General features: G+C 47.9%; 1 protein-coding gene across 2 annotated transcripts in view; it reads right to left on the reverse strand.

Annotated features, from left to right (window-relative positions):
* The window catches only part of LPIN2 (lipin 2), a 608,403-nt gene that overhangs the window by 263,670 nt on the left and 327,217 nt on the right, over positions 1-17,516 (reverse strand). For both annotated transcript variants that reach the window (XM_078687465.1, XM_078687464.1), the window contains exon 8: positions 5,910-6,009. In XM_078687465.1, coding sequence (XP_078543591.1) covers positions 5,910-6,009 — 100 coding nt within the window. The remainder of the gene's footprint in view (positions 1-5,909; positions 6,010-17,516) is intronic.

Raw genomic sequence — 17,516 nt, forward strand, 5'->3', positions numbered from 1 at the left:
GCTATTAATTCACACTCCATTGCTTCCATCCAGACTTAAACAAGTAGTAACATTCTCTCTTTTGAAGCGGGTGTAACAGAAATAGCTCCTCTATTCCCAGACAACCGACTCTTGCCCCTGAAGGCTTAAAAATCAAGGATTGTTACTAACCCTTTGGATACATTCATGGTAAAATGTGGATTATTAGTTTGGGTGGATTGTAGTCAACCACGAGTAATAATGACACTCTTTTTGTTAGATCCAGCAAATGTTTGTGTAATCTAAACCAGAGCTCAACTCTGGGAGGTATAGCAGAGAGCGCTAGACCAGGACAGGTAAATTTTGAGGCCGAGCGAGATGGAGTACGGATCGGATACAAGGAGCAGGTTGGTCCTAGTCAAATAGTTACCTTGACACTTAGAAATGTTTTCAGAAGGTAGATTCCTCAGCAAGGCAAGACTGCCGGCTGGATTCGAAGATCGTCTGGGCGACGATAGACAAGCTCTTGGTGAAGCAGTCAACGAAGGCCGGCAAAACTCTGAACATGAAAAGCTTTAAGTTCGCCCCAGGAAGGGTTGGATTTCAATTGGATGCAGCTCGGCGTCGGGCCCCATGAAGATTGCGATCTTCTGACTTAGACTATTTTCTGAAAGTCGGATTTCCTCAGCAGGGTAAGGCTGCTGGATGGAGCCGAAGAGGGTACAACATCATCAGATGCTGCTTGGCATAGTTCTCTTTGTAACGGATTAGCAGCAACAGAGAAGATTGTAGTGGGAGTTATGGCAAATTCAGGCCCATTGGTGATGCATCCTCAGCGGACTGGCTTGCAGGTTGGTCCCAGTCTTATGTCAGTTCTACAGGTGAAAAGTCTTGAAAAAGGTTTTGGTTTGGGCAGTAGGAGTACACTCCAAACACCAGCTAAGGGTTCCAGGTCATCAGGAACAGGACATCGGGGTCAGGACTCACTACAACAGAAGCCATCAGCAGAGTCCAGGGCAGGTCCAGTTGAAACTGGCCAGCTAGGCTCTTCAATGAATGTGGACTTCTTGCAGCTTTTGTTCATGTAGCTTAACAGGAGGTCATCCAGTGACCCTTCTAGTTCACGTCTTTGTTCTGGGTAAAAACGGGTACATGTCCAGCCCTTAGGGTTCTATTCACAGGTCTCTGCAGCACTACCGTCCTGTCTTCCACAGGTACAGTAGTGTTCTGAAAACGGTGCCCCGGGATGACAAATGTATGCCTAGCACTAGTGTATGGGTAGGGGTGAAGCCTGGCCCTTCCCTGACCAACAGGGGAAAAGTTCACTGGGGTAACCCTACCCACTTGTGCAGCAGATCCTGTCCTAGTGCACATTTTGTTTTTCCCCACAGTGCCCCTCTCAACCTAAAACTAAGATGTCAGAGCTTTTCTTCCTTTGTGCAGAGCTCCTGTGGCCACCCTAAAAGTGTCGTCAGGGAAATGACCAAATCCCCTCCTGTGGTCCCTCAAAACTGGTTCTGGGAGCAGATTCTTTCCCACTAGTTTTGGCAGGTGGACAATAGAGGTGCCAGGCCCAGGTGTTCGGTACATCTCTCTGTGACATGGTAGACCCCTTTGAAATCAATTAAGTTCCGGGGCACTGCACAGAAGGCAATTCTGTCAGAGGAAAAGGAAACCTCCCCACACCGAGCACTTTGACTTGGCTCTAGGAGCCAGTTCACACCTCATCAAGGTGCTATTCAGCTCCTGGGTGATAGCTGGAAACTCATACATATGGGGCTTCTAAAGGCATTAGGCAGGTTTAAAGTGTAAAAGTCTCCTTTCAAAAGTACCTTTTGTAAAATATGTGTTACAAATCTGATTTTGCAAATGAATTGGATTTATAATAAATATTTTAAAAAGCTCGAGAGCTAACCTTTTATCTGGTTCCTAGGCAGGGATAGTTTAAATAAGGTCCATAAATTATCCCAATGCTTTCCTATGGGACAGCCAACCCTACTGCAGTGAAAATAACCTCTACGGCACTGTGACATGTTTAACATGAAACGTTTACAAGTCCTACTTTTAAATATCATATACCCTGCCTTATAGGCATTTAAGACCCACTTAGGGGTGACGTAGTATTTAAAAGGCGGATTTAGGCCTGTCAAAATGGGCCAATTTGACAGGTCAAATTTGCAGTTCAAAGCACACCGCCATGTTACTGGTGGCAGGTCTGTAGTCATTTACATTGCTACTTTAGTGGTGGCATAATATGTGCTGCAGTCCACTTTTGGCATTTAACTTACAAGCTCTGGGTACATTGTGCCCCATATACTTTAGACATATAGGTAAGGGCAAAATGACAATTAGGACATGCACCATGGCCAGGTTAGCAGTCCCAGTACACAGTAAGAAAACCAGCAGCACGCGTCCAAAAAAGTGGTATGATCATGCAGAGAGGCATTTTCTTCCATTCATCCATTTCCAGCTTAAACAGGCTATGAAGGGAGAGTATTCACACATACCCCCTTGCTCCTCAAGCTAATGTTTATCTTCTGATCATAATAGTGGATGGGTCTCTAAACTATATAAATTGTGCAATGACATAATAGTTGCTTCTGATCTGCCTGCTAAACAACAATGGGAAATAAAATTAGGGCACAATGTAGAGGGGCAAGCCCTGGGCAATATTACGGTCAGCAGGTTAGAGTGATCTCACTAAGCTATAGGCATAACCTTCGCTATTTTAAGTTCTTCAACAGACTGTATTACCTCCCGGCTCTGGTGAGTACATTTGTTGCATCAATAGCAGCTGCATGTCACTGCTGTGCCTTTAGGATGTGGGATTTTTTTTTATCTGGCAATCTTCCTCATCTCCTTGATTTGGAACAAGGTATAGGATATAGTTGGCTCTGTTGGTTGTATATTGACACTGACCCATACGACTGCTCTATTTACTTACGTGAATGATGTTCAGCTTTCGGTTAGACACCTCACAGCCCTTTTGCCACGGCTGGCAAAGTGCATGTCACCATGGGTTGGTTAAAGAGGCACCCACCTAATACCAATGGTGAGGTATGTGATGCAGCATACTGTAATGAATTAGTGGAATGTTTCTCCTTGCTACAGCCGGCGAACAGAAGGTCTTGGGTCCCCAACAAGACTATATGGCCAGACAAGGTCAAGCTTCTGATTAGCTGGTGGGATGTTGGTCTGTGAAGAAGAGTTGTTGTTTGTGAAGGGTGTTACTTCTCAGATGTCAGCTGTGTTATATGCAAGAGCCTCTCTACTGATATGCATTCAAACTGTTCTTGTTTACATGGCAACACCTATTCTCATTCTTGTAAAGACGCAATTATTATGGCTAATACGGACGTACATTTATTTGAACTAGGTAGTAACAGCATTACCCTTGAATTCAAATTGGCCCTAATTTTCTAGTTTGCAATCTACAAATAAACTTGCATATGCTGGTTCGATAATTCACCCGATTGCTTACATGTGTCCGTATAATTGATTGTTTGAAAGACTGGAAAATACATTTAAAAAAAAAAGAAAAGGAGATTAACTGCTGCTCAGTGACAGCAGAGTGGACTAATATTACTACCTAGTAGTAGTGTCGTGTAAAACAAGCTTATGTTGTACTGGTGGGGTGGGTGTGGTGCACATGGGTGCCTGAGAGGTAGAGAAGGGGGCTTCCTCCCCAGAAGTGCCAGCTCAGGTGAATGTCTTTGGTTATCTTTTAGGACAGCCAACGGTAAATGTTGGAGACCCCTCTCCAAATTTTGTCTTGGAGATCTATACTCTTACCAATTATTTTACTGAGCCAGCATACTCACAAATCAATTGGTTTTTGTGAATCGCTTCTTAAAGTGATAAATGTCTGTTACAGAGCTTCTGTCCTTTCCAGAATTAATAATGTTGATGTTGTGTTGTATTCAGGACAGCAACTTTATCTAGTAGGCAATGCTAGGTGTACACCCTTTTCAGCAGACCCTAGTATTAAACAAGGTGCACTTATAGTGAACTTGTACATCCCAAAGACAGAGAAAATCACAATGCAGGGCAGAAAAAACTACAAGCTCAGGATGGCATAACTTTGCTAGCCATGCGAGGATTAAAGTTCCTAAATATTGACTTCTATGTAACTACCACCGTTTTTTACCTTGTTTTGTTTTTAATATTGAAAATATGTAATCAATGAGAGACTTGTTTAATTAAAGACACCAAATCACATAGCTTCACCAGGCTTTTGAGATTGTTTTCTTTTCTCCCACCTCTTTCTCATGAAGACCTCTGCAACTTGACCCACAGCACCTCGTCTCCTCATTAAGAAAGGTCCAGAGTAAGCCACCACCCAAAAAAATGTAAACTATTGACAGAACTAGACATGATCTATCTAGATTAACATGGCAAGTCAGCACTTCTAAAAGCAGTCCTGTGCTTATGCCTCATAAAACATTTACTTCCAACACACAGGGATAGACAGAAGAGCAGAGAAAACCATGGATTAAGCTGCAGTGTGAAGTTGAAAAATGTATGTATAAAACCAAGCAGTAAAAGCCACCAAATAGAATCAGACTAAGATATCCATGGGAAACCTTGAACTTGAAGGAGAAGAAAACATCCATAGAGAACCGGCTTGTGATCTACAATCAAGAGTTTAGAGAGAAGCAAAGGCTTACAGATCACCCAAGTATTTGACTTCAATATCACAGTTGGCAGAAAAATGCTAGAAAAAGCAACCCCAGCCTAAACAGGTGAAAAACATCCACGGATGATTGAATGGAGAAATGAGTATAAACAAAGGTTTTGTGGTTTGTGTTACTCATTCTCAAATTAGGATAAATCCTTGTGGAATGGTGCAAAATGCCTCATGTGCAGGCTCCAGGAAATGTGCAGGCTCCAGGTGAGGCTAGTACGGAAAAGGGACATGATCACAGGCTTAGTCAATGTTAGAACAGTGGCTCTACACCAGACTGTGGAGTGCTCACTACAGCACCCCTGCCTCATAGTGAGAGCTCAGGGTTGTAATGACAACTGGGGGTTCTTAGTACTGAGGGGAAATGATGCAACCTCATATTTGAGCTTTGGCCTCAGATGCGGGGTTAAGAAGCCTCAGTCAGAAAACAAGCCAGCAGGTGCAGCCACCACGAATGTGCAACAAAGGTTTTAACCTAAATGGAGGCAGACATAATTTTAAGGCCATTATCTGCCAATCTCCAATGTTTTAACTCCAATCCAAAATGATATAGGTCCCAAACATTTGTATAACATTCCTGCCTCCAATTTATGCAGCTAATGGATGAAACATTTTTCTGTATTGTGCCTCAATGTGATAGAGAGCTAGATAAATGGGTGGATTAATGTTATACCAGTGGAAAAAACAGCATTATGTAGCGTGGATGATCTCTAATCTGCATAGTCAGTTGATCATGTCCGGTGCTGCCCACAAAAACAGTGGAAGAGAGAAGCTAGCTGTTTAATACACATTGGGTGAGGGAAGGAAGTCGTAGCAATCTAAAAAGCTAAAGACGATAAGACAAAAACAGTGTTTAGCAGGGCTTTCCTTATCTTTAAGGATGGAAGCAACTCTATATTTCAGGGCTTTATATAATGTGAAAACATCACCTTTTGGTTACCTTATGGATTCTAGCATATAACGATTACAAATGGTAACTGTAGCTACATTCGGATTACACCTTGGCAAATGGACTATCTTACCTATTACTACTTTGAGTTCGACCTAGGTTGTGACTATATTCTGGACAAGTAATCACTAGCAGTGGGTGAAGAGAGAAAACATAGGATAGTATCAGACACCAGGCTGCTGCACCTATACACTGCGTGAATCCAACAATCTCATGCTATTCATTGACAATTCCGGGATGAACTCGAACACAATTATGAGCGAAAAATGAACGGACTGTGACAGTGAAATTCTGTAAATTAATACAGTTTTAAATTACCTTTTCGGGAAATAGAGAGCAGCGACATTAGGCTCCAAAACCTGTAGATCATCCAAATAAATGTCATCAGGTCCCTGGTGCTGGCTTCTCTTTCGCACACCTGTGTTTAGAATCATAATAAGTAACTTGCTTAAATAAAAAAATAAAACTCCTACAAATATGTGCAGTCCAAATAGTTTTGATTTAATAGTGCGGGCAATAAGAACAATGGCAAAAAACGACAAAACTAAGTAAACATTTCAGATTTTCAATAGTCCATTTTGTAGACAAGTTTAGTACATTTGTGAAGTGCTAGCAATTTCCATCACATTATCATAACTTCTTTGTCACAGGTGGCAATAAGCACTTATTTTGATTAACTCAAATAGAGAAGCATATTACTCATTAAGATGAGCACTGGCAATTACAATAGGTCTCACTTACGATTGAAAGTGCCTTTTATGACACTAATGTGTTTAGGCTCTGAACTGAGGTGGCGAAGTGAGCTAAAGAATGATGATGGATTCACCCCAGATCTGTGACAGGGGGTGAGTGTCTGAAAAGTTTCAGCGCTCCGTCCATCATCTCCTTGTGTTTACTCAACAAGTTATACATTCACTCCCTCACTCATCTTTGCACTCATACATGCATTACAACAGCATTCTATAACAGTCTTCTAGTTTAGAGGAAGTGGCCACATGTGAAGTGGTGTACTGCAGAAGATATGAGAAGCAAGCCAACTACCCATTAGCACTGCCTGGTGAGGAGTAGTATCCTCTTGATAAAAATGTAAAGTTAAAAAAGAGAAAGACAAAAAAGAAAGCGTAATTAGAACAAGAAAAAATTGGAAACTAAAGGAAAGGCCAACCAGCCCTGACACAGAAGTGCATTAAAAAGGCAGTCATTCACGAAACAATAAACCATTACCCCATGCAGCATGGATATATATATATATATATATATATATATATATATATATATATATATATATATATATATATATATATATCTCCTACTGGCGTTTGCCTGTAGGTAGTTATAGTTAGAACCTAGTTTCCATAGGAAAAGCATTTTTTGATTTCCTAATATCTTTGGCGTCGTTTGACGAATCTTTGCGAAATTCTCCCCAAAAAGTCTATCCAGGTCAGCTCCCATCCTGAAAGTTTGGCGGTGATTCGTAAAGCGGGGCTGAGAAAAAAGGGGGGTCCCAAAACGCGTTTTCCCTATGTTAATTTCCATAGGAAATTTTGCGACAAGCTACAGCCCGAAGTGCTCAACGGAATTACACCAAATTTAGCAAAAAGGTAGAGCTTGGTTCAGAAAGCGACCTTTTTTTAAATGGTGTAAATCCGTTCAGTAGTTTTTGAGAAAATCAAAAAATAAAGAGTCAAAAAATCCATTTCCCATATGAAAGTTTGTGCAAGGCTACAGCTGAAACTACTGAACGGAATTACTCCAAATTTGGCAAAAAGGTAGTGCTTGGGTCAGAAAGCGACCGTTTTTTTTTTTTAAATGGTGTAAATCCATTCAGTAGTTGCTGAGAAATTAGAAAAATAAAAGTTTCGATATCTGGGCGGAGCCTAAGTCATGAGCACGAGCTTCACTCTGATTGGCTGCCAACACTCCAAACCAGGAAGTGTTGGCAGCCATCTTGTGACTCAGTAGAAGCGAGTCACCAGAAAACAGAGAAACAAAGATATAAAACAAGAGAAGGGGGCAGGGTAGAAACACCCTGACCCCCTAGGCCTGTTCAGGGGGTCCCAGAAGGCCATCAGGGCCCAAAAAAGTGTTTAAAAAAAAAAAGAAAATCAGCGCAATTCACACGGGTTCTCGCGTTTTATTTTAATGAGGCCTGTGGGTGGGCTCTGGGGGCATTTCTTAAAAAATAATAGCGGGGGCTCGCTGAGGTTGGGGGGCCCGCTGGGGCCCCCGCATCCACAGGGCTTCACTCCTGTTGGGAGGGGGGTTGCACTGCCCCCGTCCTGGAGGCCTCCATGTGCTTATAACTTTGGCGTAATTTGACAAATCTTTACGAAATTTGTCAAAGAGTTTCTCTTTTTTGATCAGCTCTTATCTTGAAAATTTGGGGGTGATTAGTCAAAGTGGGGGGGTGAGAAAAAAGGGGGGGCCCAAAACGTGGTTTCTCAATGCATTTTCCTTAGGAAGCTTTAGACAAGGCTGCTGATCGGAATTACTCCAAATTTGGCAGGGAAACGGGTCTTGGTCCAGAAAGTACGCTTTTGTTTAAATGGTGCAAATCCGTTCAGTAGTTTTTGAGAAAAATCGATTTTGACAGATATCAATATTTGGGAATTGTGACATGTGATTGGCTGAGGGGTTACGAGCACGAGCTTGCGGTTGATTGGCTGTGAACGGTTGAAACTAGGAAGTGTTGCTAGCCATTTTGTGATTCAGTCTGAGCTGGCATCTCTCCCTCTACAAGCCATCGGGGCGGTAGCTCCACCTCTGTTAGGAAGCACTCAAAATATACAGCAGCTCTGTCTGTGCGAGATACCCCTTTCCCGGTCCCTCCCCCCACATCACCGCCTCGCGGCTCGCTCCCCAAGGCACAGGAAACTAGGACCTCGGTATGTTGTGGTGTACGAAAAACATGCCTCAGTGCACAGAAACCCTTATCCAGCTAGCTATAGTATGTCATTCGTTTTCCGTACTACAGCGGAGCTGCCTATGATTAGATATCCTAGAACAATGCGACTCCGGTCCTCTCAGAATTCGTGGGAACAAGACACTCTTTCGGTTAGACACTCATACCTGTTCAGAATGTGAATAACCAGAGACTTTGTATAGTTCAAAAGAACAAGTTACTTACCTTCGGTAACGCTTTTTCTGGTAGATACAATATCTGCCTGTGGATTCCTCACTTTGTGAATATCCCCCTGCGTCAGCAACATTCGGAAATTCTTTTTGTAGCTTCGCGCCGACGTGGACTCGGACGTCACAGAGGCACGGCATCGCTCGCGACTCCGCTGATGTCACCGACGCCTACAATAGGCCCACGCCGGCGTGATGACATCAGTTCCGCCCTTTTTTCCGTGCCTTCGAGGCACACGGACGGACCAATGACAGTAGACATATACACAGTATACACAGTACCAATATCAAGGTAACACACACAGTGTGAAATAAATGCAATAAAACATTTTACAACAAGATAAATATATAACAGAAACACTGGTATAGAAGAGTGGACAACGGGGAGGCGGGTGGGTCAGTGAGGAATCCACAGGCAGATATTGTATCTACCAGAAAAAGTGTTACCGAAGGTAAGTAACTTGTTCTTCTGATAGATACATCTGCCGTGTGGATTCCTCACCTTGTGAATAGAGTCCCACAGCAGTCCCCACTCCCGGAGGAGGGTGTCCACTCTGCTATACCAGGAAATCTTGGAGGACAGAACGCGCGAAGTGGCCGTCCCTCCTCACCTCGGTATCCAAGCAGTAATGCTTCGCAAAAGTGTGGAGGGAAGCCCAAGTCGCCGCTCTGCAAATATCCTCAACTGGAACACCTCTAGACAAAGCAGATGTTGCAGACTTTGCTCTAGTTGAATGTGCTCTAATACCCTTAGGAGGGTCCTTACCCGCCAGAGAGTAGCAAATCTTGATGCACAGGATTATCCACCTGGAAAGTGTGCGCTTGTGCACCGCTCTGCCCTTCTTACAGCCAGCAAAACCCACGAAGAGTTGATCATCAACACGATAGTCTTTAGTCCTATCGAGATAGAAACTGACTGCTCTCTTTGGGTCCAAGCGATGAAGCCGCTCCTCCTCCTTGGAAGGGTGAGGGGGGAGGATAAAAGGTATGAAGGGTAATGGATTGTCCCAGATGGAAGGGAGTTACCACCTTAGGCAGAAAAGCAGCCCTGGTCCTGAGAACCATTCTTTCACCATGAATGGTCAAGAATGGGGGCTTGGAACTAAGAGCCTGAAGCTCACTTACCCTCCTTGCCGAGGTAATTGCAACCAAGAAGACCGTTTTAAAAGAAAGAAGCCTCATGGGACACTTGTGCAAGGGTTCGAAGGGAGAACCCATCAAATAGGTCAACACAAGATTCAAATCCCAATGAGGAACAATAAAAGGAGTAGGAGGGAACTTATTTGTGAGGCCCTTCAAAAATCTTAAAACCACAGGAGATTTGAAAAGAGAAGGCTGATCAGGCAAACAGAGAAATGCCGACAGCGCTGAAAGATAGCCCTTCACTGTAGCAACGGCAAGACCCTGTTGCACCAGAGAAAGGGCAAACTGGAGAACATCAGACAAATGGGCTCCCAAAGGGTCTATAGATTTCTCCCCACACCAAGTGACAAATCTTGACCACCTATAAGAATAGATGGACTTAGTGGAGTCACGCCTGGCTGACAAGATGACATCCACCACATCAGGCGGGAGAGAAAAAGAACTCAGGTTGCCCGTTCAATCTCCAGGCATGAAGGTGTAAGGTCTGGAGGTGGGGGTGTAGAACCTGCCCCTCCATCTGTGAGAGGAGATCTGCCCTGTGAGGGAGACGGAGCGGCGGGTGAGAGGAGAGGTGGAGAAGGTCTGAGTACCACACCCTTCTTTGCCAATCCGGGGCGAGCAATATAACTTGGGCCCGGTCTTGGCGAATTTTCCTCAGAACCCGAGGAATCAAAGGTATGGGAGGAAACGCGTAAAGGAGTTGCGAGCTCCAACTCAACTGAAACGCGTCCCCCAAGGCTCCTTGCATCGGATACTGGAGACTGCAGAATGACAGGCAGTGAGCGTTCTCGCGAGTGGCGAACAGGTCCACCCGAGGAGTCCCCCACGTCCGAAAGACATGACGAACCACCTCTGGGTGAAGCCTCCACTCGTGGTCGGCCGAGAACTGCCGACTGAGACTGTCCGCTCGCACGTTCTGAACTCCGGCCAGATGATTTGCCATCAGACAAATCTGGTGGTCCTGAACCCAGGACCAGAGACGCAGAGCCTCTCTGCAGAGACACTGCGACCCCACTCCTCCCTGCTTGTTGATATACCACATCGCGGTCGTGTTGTCCGTCAGGACCTGAACCGACCAACCGCGAAGGGAAGGGAGGAAGGCCTTGAGCGCCAGACGTATTGCCCGTAATTCCAGAAGGTTGATGTGAAGCAACCTTTCCTCTGGAGACCAAAGACCCTTGACCTCCAGGTCCCCCAGATGAGCACCCCACCCGAGAGTGGATGCATCCGTAATTACTGTGGCCACCGATGGAGGAAGTTGAAAAGGCTTTCCCTGCGACAGATTGCCTTCCACGCTCCACCAAGTCAGATCCGCTGCAGTTTCTCTGGAGATCCTCACAGACTCCCGAGATCTCCGTTGTGCTGATACCACTGCCTGCGGAGGCACCACTGGAGTGCCCTCATATGCCAGCGTGCATGGTTGACCAATAGAATGCAAGAAGCCATCAGACCGAGCAGGCGAAGAACCTTCAGGACTGGAACGACCGCTCCATTGCAGAACAAAGGAATCATTTCCTGAAGGTCGCGAATCATTTGAGGTGGAGGGAATGCACGACAAACAGTAGTGTCCAGTACCGCACCTATGAACAGGTTGCGCTGGGAGGGCACCAGGTGAGATTTGGGCACATTTATCGAAAAACCCAACCTGTGCAACAACTGAGTTGTCTCTTGCAGATGATGGAGCACCTTCTCCGGCGACTCCGCTTTGATCAACCAGTCGTCCAGATACGGGAACACATGTATCCCCGACCTCCTGAGATGTGCTGCCACCACCGCCATCACCTTGGTGAAGACTCGAGGCGCAGTAGTAAGACCAAACGGAAGGACCGCAAATTGGTAGTGTTGCGACCCAACCGTAAAACGGAGATACTTTCTGTGCGACTTCAAGATGGGAATATGAAAATACGCATCCTGCAAGTTGATCGACACCATCCAATCTTCTTCCAGCAGCGCTTGAAGAACCTGTGCAAGAGTGAGCATCTTGAACTTTTCCTGTTTCAGGTAAAGGTTCAAGATCCTGAGATCCAGAATTGGCCGAAGCCTGCCATCCTTTTTGGGGATCAGGAAATACCGGGAGTAGCATCCCTGACCCCTCTCCTGCTCTGGAACCACCTCTATCGCACCTTTTCGAAACAATGCCAGGACTTCCTCCTGCAGGAGAAGCAGGTGGTCCTCCGAACAATAACCCTGGCAAGGAGGATAATTTGGGGGGAATTCCCGAAAGGGAAGAGCATACCCATTCTCCACAAGATTGAGAACCCAAAGATCCGATGTTATTAATTCCCAATCTTGTAGAAAATGGGTAAGCCGGCCCCCCACTGGGCCCACATGATCCAGAATGGTGGATCTAGGGCTGCTTTGCTGCTGTGGCTGGGGAAGAGGAGGAAGCATTACGGCCCGAGCTCGGGCCCTTTGTTTGCCTTTATAAACTCTGTATAAAGTGTTTTGCTGCTGCTGTGGCTGCTGTTGGGTTGACTTATAGTTTCGAAAAGAAGATCTGCCAAATCCTCTTGAACGTCTTACAAAAGTGCCCCTGGTCTGAAGGCCCAATGACTTTGCTGTTGCTCTGCTATCTTTAAAGCGTTCCAAAGCAGTGTCTGCCTTCTTCCCAAACAATCCAGACCCGTCAAAAGGAAGATCCATCAATGCAGCCTGAACATCAGTGGAAAACTCACTAGATTTAAGCCATGCGGCTCTCCTTGTCGCAACTGAAGAACCCATGATCCTCGCCACAGAATCAGCCGTGTCCAATCCACTTTGGATAACCTGCCTTGCTGCAGCTTGAGTATCAGAAATTACCTCCTGAAAGTCTTTCCTAGATCCTCCTCAGGTATTTTGGGCACCAATTGTTTCACAGTGTCCATAAGAGCGTGGATATAACGCCCCATCAAGTAGGTTGCATTTGTGGATTTTAAAGCCATACTGGCAGAGGAAAAGACCTTTTTAGCAGCCTGATCCTGCTTTCTCGACTCCTTTTCCGCTGGGACCTGCGGAAACGCACCCGTAGATCTTTTGGAACAGGCAGCCTGCACCACCAAACTCTCCGGCAGAGGATGAGATGTTAAAAATTCCGGGTCTTCAGGAGCTGCTCTATACCTCCTAGCTACAGCTCTAGATACAGCAGGAGCTGAAACAGGATTTTTCCAAATTTCTAAAATTGGATCCTTTAAGGCATCATTAAAAGGTAGTAAAGGTTCAGTCACTGAAGGAGAGTGAAGGACCTCTGTGAGCAGATTAGATTTTAAATTCTGCAGATGGTAGAGTAATGTTCAATAAATTTGCGGCTTTCTTTATCACCACATGATAAGGTGTCACATCATTTGAGGGTTCATTAGAAACTGAAACAAGGTCCCATTCAGGTGACAGTTCAAGGCCACTAGCTACAGACAGGTCCTCAAAAGGGTCCTCAGAATCCTGTAGTTCGCCCTCCTCCAGATTTTCCCCTCTATATCTTTCCTCTTCCATTAATCTTTGGGCTTCACGCCTAGATCTTAGCTTCACATTCGAAGCCGTCGGATCCGCAATCGACTCCGACGGAGCCGGAGCCGGTGTCGAACTCGACGTCGGACGAGGGAGAGATTCACGACGCCGCTCAGGGTTCGGCATCAAAGTCGATGGAACGGAGTCGAAGGAATCGGAGTCATCGATCTCGGCGTCGATGGCTTCGGAGTCGAAGGCCTCGCCGGAGTCGGATAATGCCAATGCGGCATCGGAGCCGGCATAAAAGGCATAAAGGGCGCAGGTGCATAGGAATGAGGAACACCCAGACCATATGCCATCGGACCCATGGGACCAGTAGGAGCCCCAGAGGGATACATAGCCCTTGAATAGATTCCGAACATCGCATTCAGGAAATGCGTAGGGTCCTGACCTGGAGCCGGGAAGGCTGGGTATGAACCCCCAGGTTGCTCTTGAGGGCGTGGGGTCGAAACGACGTCGACTTCCTCTTCGGGCTGGTGCACCGGAGTCGTACGACCTTCGGGCATCTGAGCTCCACCCTCACCAACCTCCTCCTCCTCCTCACCTTCATCCGCCCGACCTGAAGGATGGGATGGGTCCGGAGATGGAACAGTCTTCTGCTTCGGTGAACTCGGTGAGTTCACATGCAACGCCTCAACCTCGACATAGTGATCCTCCGAAGCCGAAGAAACTACCTTCTCAACCAGTTTCACTTGTGACTTCGGCTTGGAACCCGACTCCTTCCTCGATCGATGTCGGGATTCATGGGTTCTCTTTTTATGCTTCTTTCTAGAAGATCTTGAAGCATGGGCCGAGGACGAATCCGACCGCGACCTCGATCGAGATGAACAAGTTACTTACCTTCGGTAACGATATATCTGTAAGAAACAGTAGTTAGTATTAGATTCCTTACCTTAGTATTAGATTCCTTACCTTAGAATATCCCCAGGCGTCAGTCTGGATCCGGAAACTTTTGCGTAGCAGTACCCCTGCGCGTCGGTAGGCGTCGTCTGCAGGCGTCCCCTGTGGCTCCGCGTCGTCGGCGTCGTGCGCCGTGATGACGTCGCTGGAGTATATAGACGCCGCCTCCGCGCGCTGACGTCAGTTCTTTGCACACAGCTTTTCCGCGCCAGAACACGCAGAGCCATGTGAGAACTAACACTGGTGCCATTTGAAACTAGGGCCCTGAAAGGGATGACCTTAACTCTAGGTATCAGTTCGCAGAACGGGGAGGACGGGTGGGGCGGTAAGGAATCTAATACTAACTACTGTTTCTTACAGATATATCGTTACCGAAGGTAAGTAACTTGTTCATCTGAAAGAAACAGGTTAGTATTAGATTCCTTACCTTAGAATAGATACCCCAGCAATACCAACCCCGGTGGTGGGTCTGCGAACCAATACAAACCTACACCAGAAAGTCCTGGAGGACCGAACGGCCAAAGAAGCCATCCCTCCGGACTTGACTGTCCAGGTAGTAGTGCCTCGCAAAGGTGTGCAGCGAGGCCCACGTAGCCGCCTGGCAAATGTCCTGCAAAGGGACTCCCCGGCCCAGGGCAGTAGTAGCCGCCGTAGCCCGAGTGGAATGGGCCCTCAGCCTAACAGGAGGCTCCTTCCGAGCCAAAGAGTAGCATGCTTTGATGCACAGGACGACCCACCGAGAGATGGTTCGTTTCTGTACCGCCCTTCCCTTCTTCTCACCCACGTAGCCAACAAACAGTTGGTCATCCACCCGGAACTGGCGTGTGCGATCCATGTAAAATGAAAGCGCACGTTTTGGGTCCAGACGATGGAGCCGCTCTTCATCCTTTGAAGGATGCGGAGGCGGGAAGAAGGAGGGTAAGGTGATGGACTGCCCGATGTGAAAAGCAGAAACTACTTTGGGCAGGAAAGAAGGCCTAGTCCTAAGAACCACCTTGTCAGGATGGACGGACAAGAAAGGAGGTTTAACAGAAAGAGCCTGGAGCTCACTCACTCTCCTGGCAGAGGTGATGGCAACCAGGAAGGCCGTCTTTAAAGTAAGAAGACGGAGAGGACAGGAATGAAGCGGCTCAAAGGGAGCGCACATCAAGAATGTCAGAACCAGGTTCAAGTCCCACTGAGGCATCACGAACGGAACAGAAAGAAGGAAGAGGAGAACCTCGGAAAGAGGGGCAGAAAGGGGATCCACAGCCTTTGCTGTGCACCATGCCACAAATCTTTTCCACCGGCAGGCGTATACCGACTTTGTGGAGCGACGCCTGGCTGCCAGAATCACATCACAGACTTCAGGAGGCAAGTCGAATGGCCTCAACTGTCGCCGCTCAATCTCCACGCATGGAGGTGGAGACTGGACAGGTTCGGGTGGAGGACCGTCCCCTGCTGCTGCGACAGAAGGTCCTCCCGAAGGGGCAGGCGGATCGAGGGACCGACTGACATGCTGAGTAGCTCGGGATACCAGTATCTTCGAGCCCAGTCCGGAGCCAAAAGGATAACTTGGGCCCGGTCGCGCCTGATCTTCTTCAGCACTCTGGGCAGAAGTGGTATAGGCGGAAAGGCGTACAACAGACCGCAGCTCCACTCGCGCCGAAAGGCGTCGCCGAGCGAGTGCCGTCTTGGAAACTCCAACGCGCAGAACTGATGACATTGCGCGTTCTCTTCTGTGGCGAATAGATCTAACCAAGGCTCTCCCCATTGCTGAAAGAGGCCGTTCGCCACGTCCGAGTTCAGACGCCATTCGTGATCCACCGAGCACCGACGGCTGAGTTCGTCCGCCCTGGCGTTCAGAGAACCTGCCAGGTGTTGAACCGTCAGAGTCACGCCCTGACGTTCCAGCCACTGCCAGAGGCGCAGAGCCTCCTGGCAAAGGGTCCACGACCCCACACCGCCCTGTTTGTTGCAGTACCACATGGCGGTGGTGTTGTCCGTGAACACCTGCACTACACTCCCGGTGACAAAGGGGAGGAATGCCTTCAGTGCTAGGCGAATCGCCCGCAGCTCCAACATGTTGATTATGGAGCCGGGACTCCGCCGGAGACCAGATGCCTCTGATCTCCGCCTCTCCCAAGTGGCCACCCCAGCCCTGGAGGGACGCGTCCGTCACAACCACGTGCTCCGGTTGGGGAAGGGAGAGGGATCTGCCTCTGACCCAATCGCGGTCCGTAAGCCACCACTGCAACTGTCTAGCAGTGCCCTCCGAGATCAGGACATGGTCGGACAGGTTGCCCTGATGCTGGGCCCACTGAAACTTCAGGTCCCACTGCAGAGCCCGCATCCGCCACCTGGCGTGATGCACCAGAAGGATGCAGGAGGCCATCAGCCCCAGAAGCCGCAGCGTCAACCTGACCGAAATCCGGGACAACGGCTGAAAGATGGGAATCAGAGCCTGAATATCCCGGACCCGCCGTTCCGGAGGATAAACCCGAAACTGCGCCGAGTCGAGAACCGCTCCGATGAAAAGGAGCTTTTGAGAGGGACACAGGTGTGATTTCGGCACATTGATGGAAAACCCCAGCTCGTGCAGGAGGTCTGCCGTCATCTGAAGGTGGTGGACGACTGTGTGGGGCGAGCCCGCCTTCAACAACCAGTCGTCGAGGTAGGGGAAGACCGAAACCCCTAACCGGCGCAGATGAGCTGCGACCACCGCCATCACTTTCGTGAACACCCGTGGGGCGCTGGTAAGGCCGAATGGGAGCACGATAAACTGAAAGTGCTCGCGGCCTACCGTGAACCGCAGGTAACGCCGGTGGGCCGGCAGGACGGGGACGTGAAAATACGCATCCTGCAAGTCCAACGCTACCATCCAGTCTTGTGGGTCTAGAGCAGCCAAGACCTGAGCCAAAGTCAACATCTTGAACTTCTCCTTCCGGAGGAAGCCGTTGACGTTCCGTAGGTCCAAGATAGGACGAAGGCCCCCTTTGTCCTTCTTGGGCACCAGAAAGTAGTGGGAGTAGCAACCACACCCTACTTCTGGCCCAGGAACGCGCTCGATGGCCCCCTCGGCCAAGAGGGCCGTAACTTCCTCCTGCAGAAGTGTCAAGTGGTCCCCCGACACACGGTGGTTCTGCGGTGGCATGGCTGGAGGAGTGGACTCGAAGGGGAGGGAGTAGCCCCTTCGGACGAGCTGCAGCACCCACCTGTCCGATGTAATCGTGCGCCAGTGGGAGTGGTGATGGCGAACCCTGCCACCCACTGGCGTCACATGGGCCCGAAAGC

The sequence above is a fragment of the Lissotriton helveticus genome, chromosome 4_1 (genome assembly GCF_964261635.1).
Source record: "Lissotriton helveticus chromosome 4_1, aLisHel1.1, whole genome shotgun sequence".
NCBI classification, from domain to species: Eukaryota; Metazoa; Chordata; class Amphibia; order Caudata; family Salamandridae; genus Lissotriton; species Lissotriton helveticus.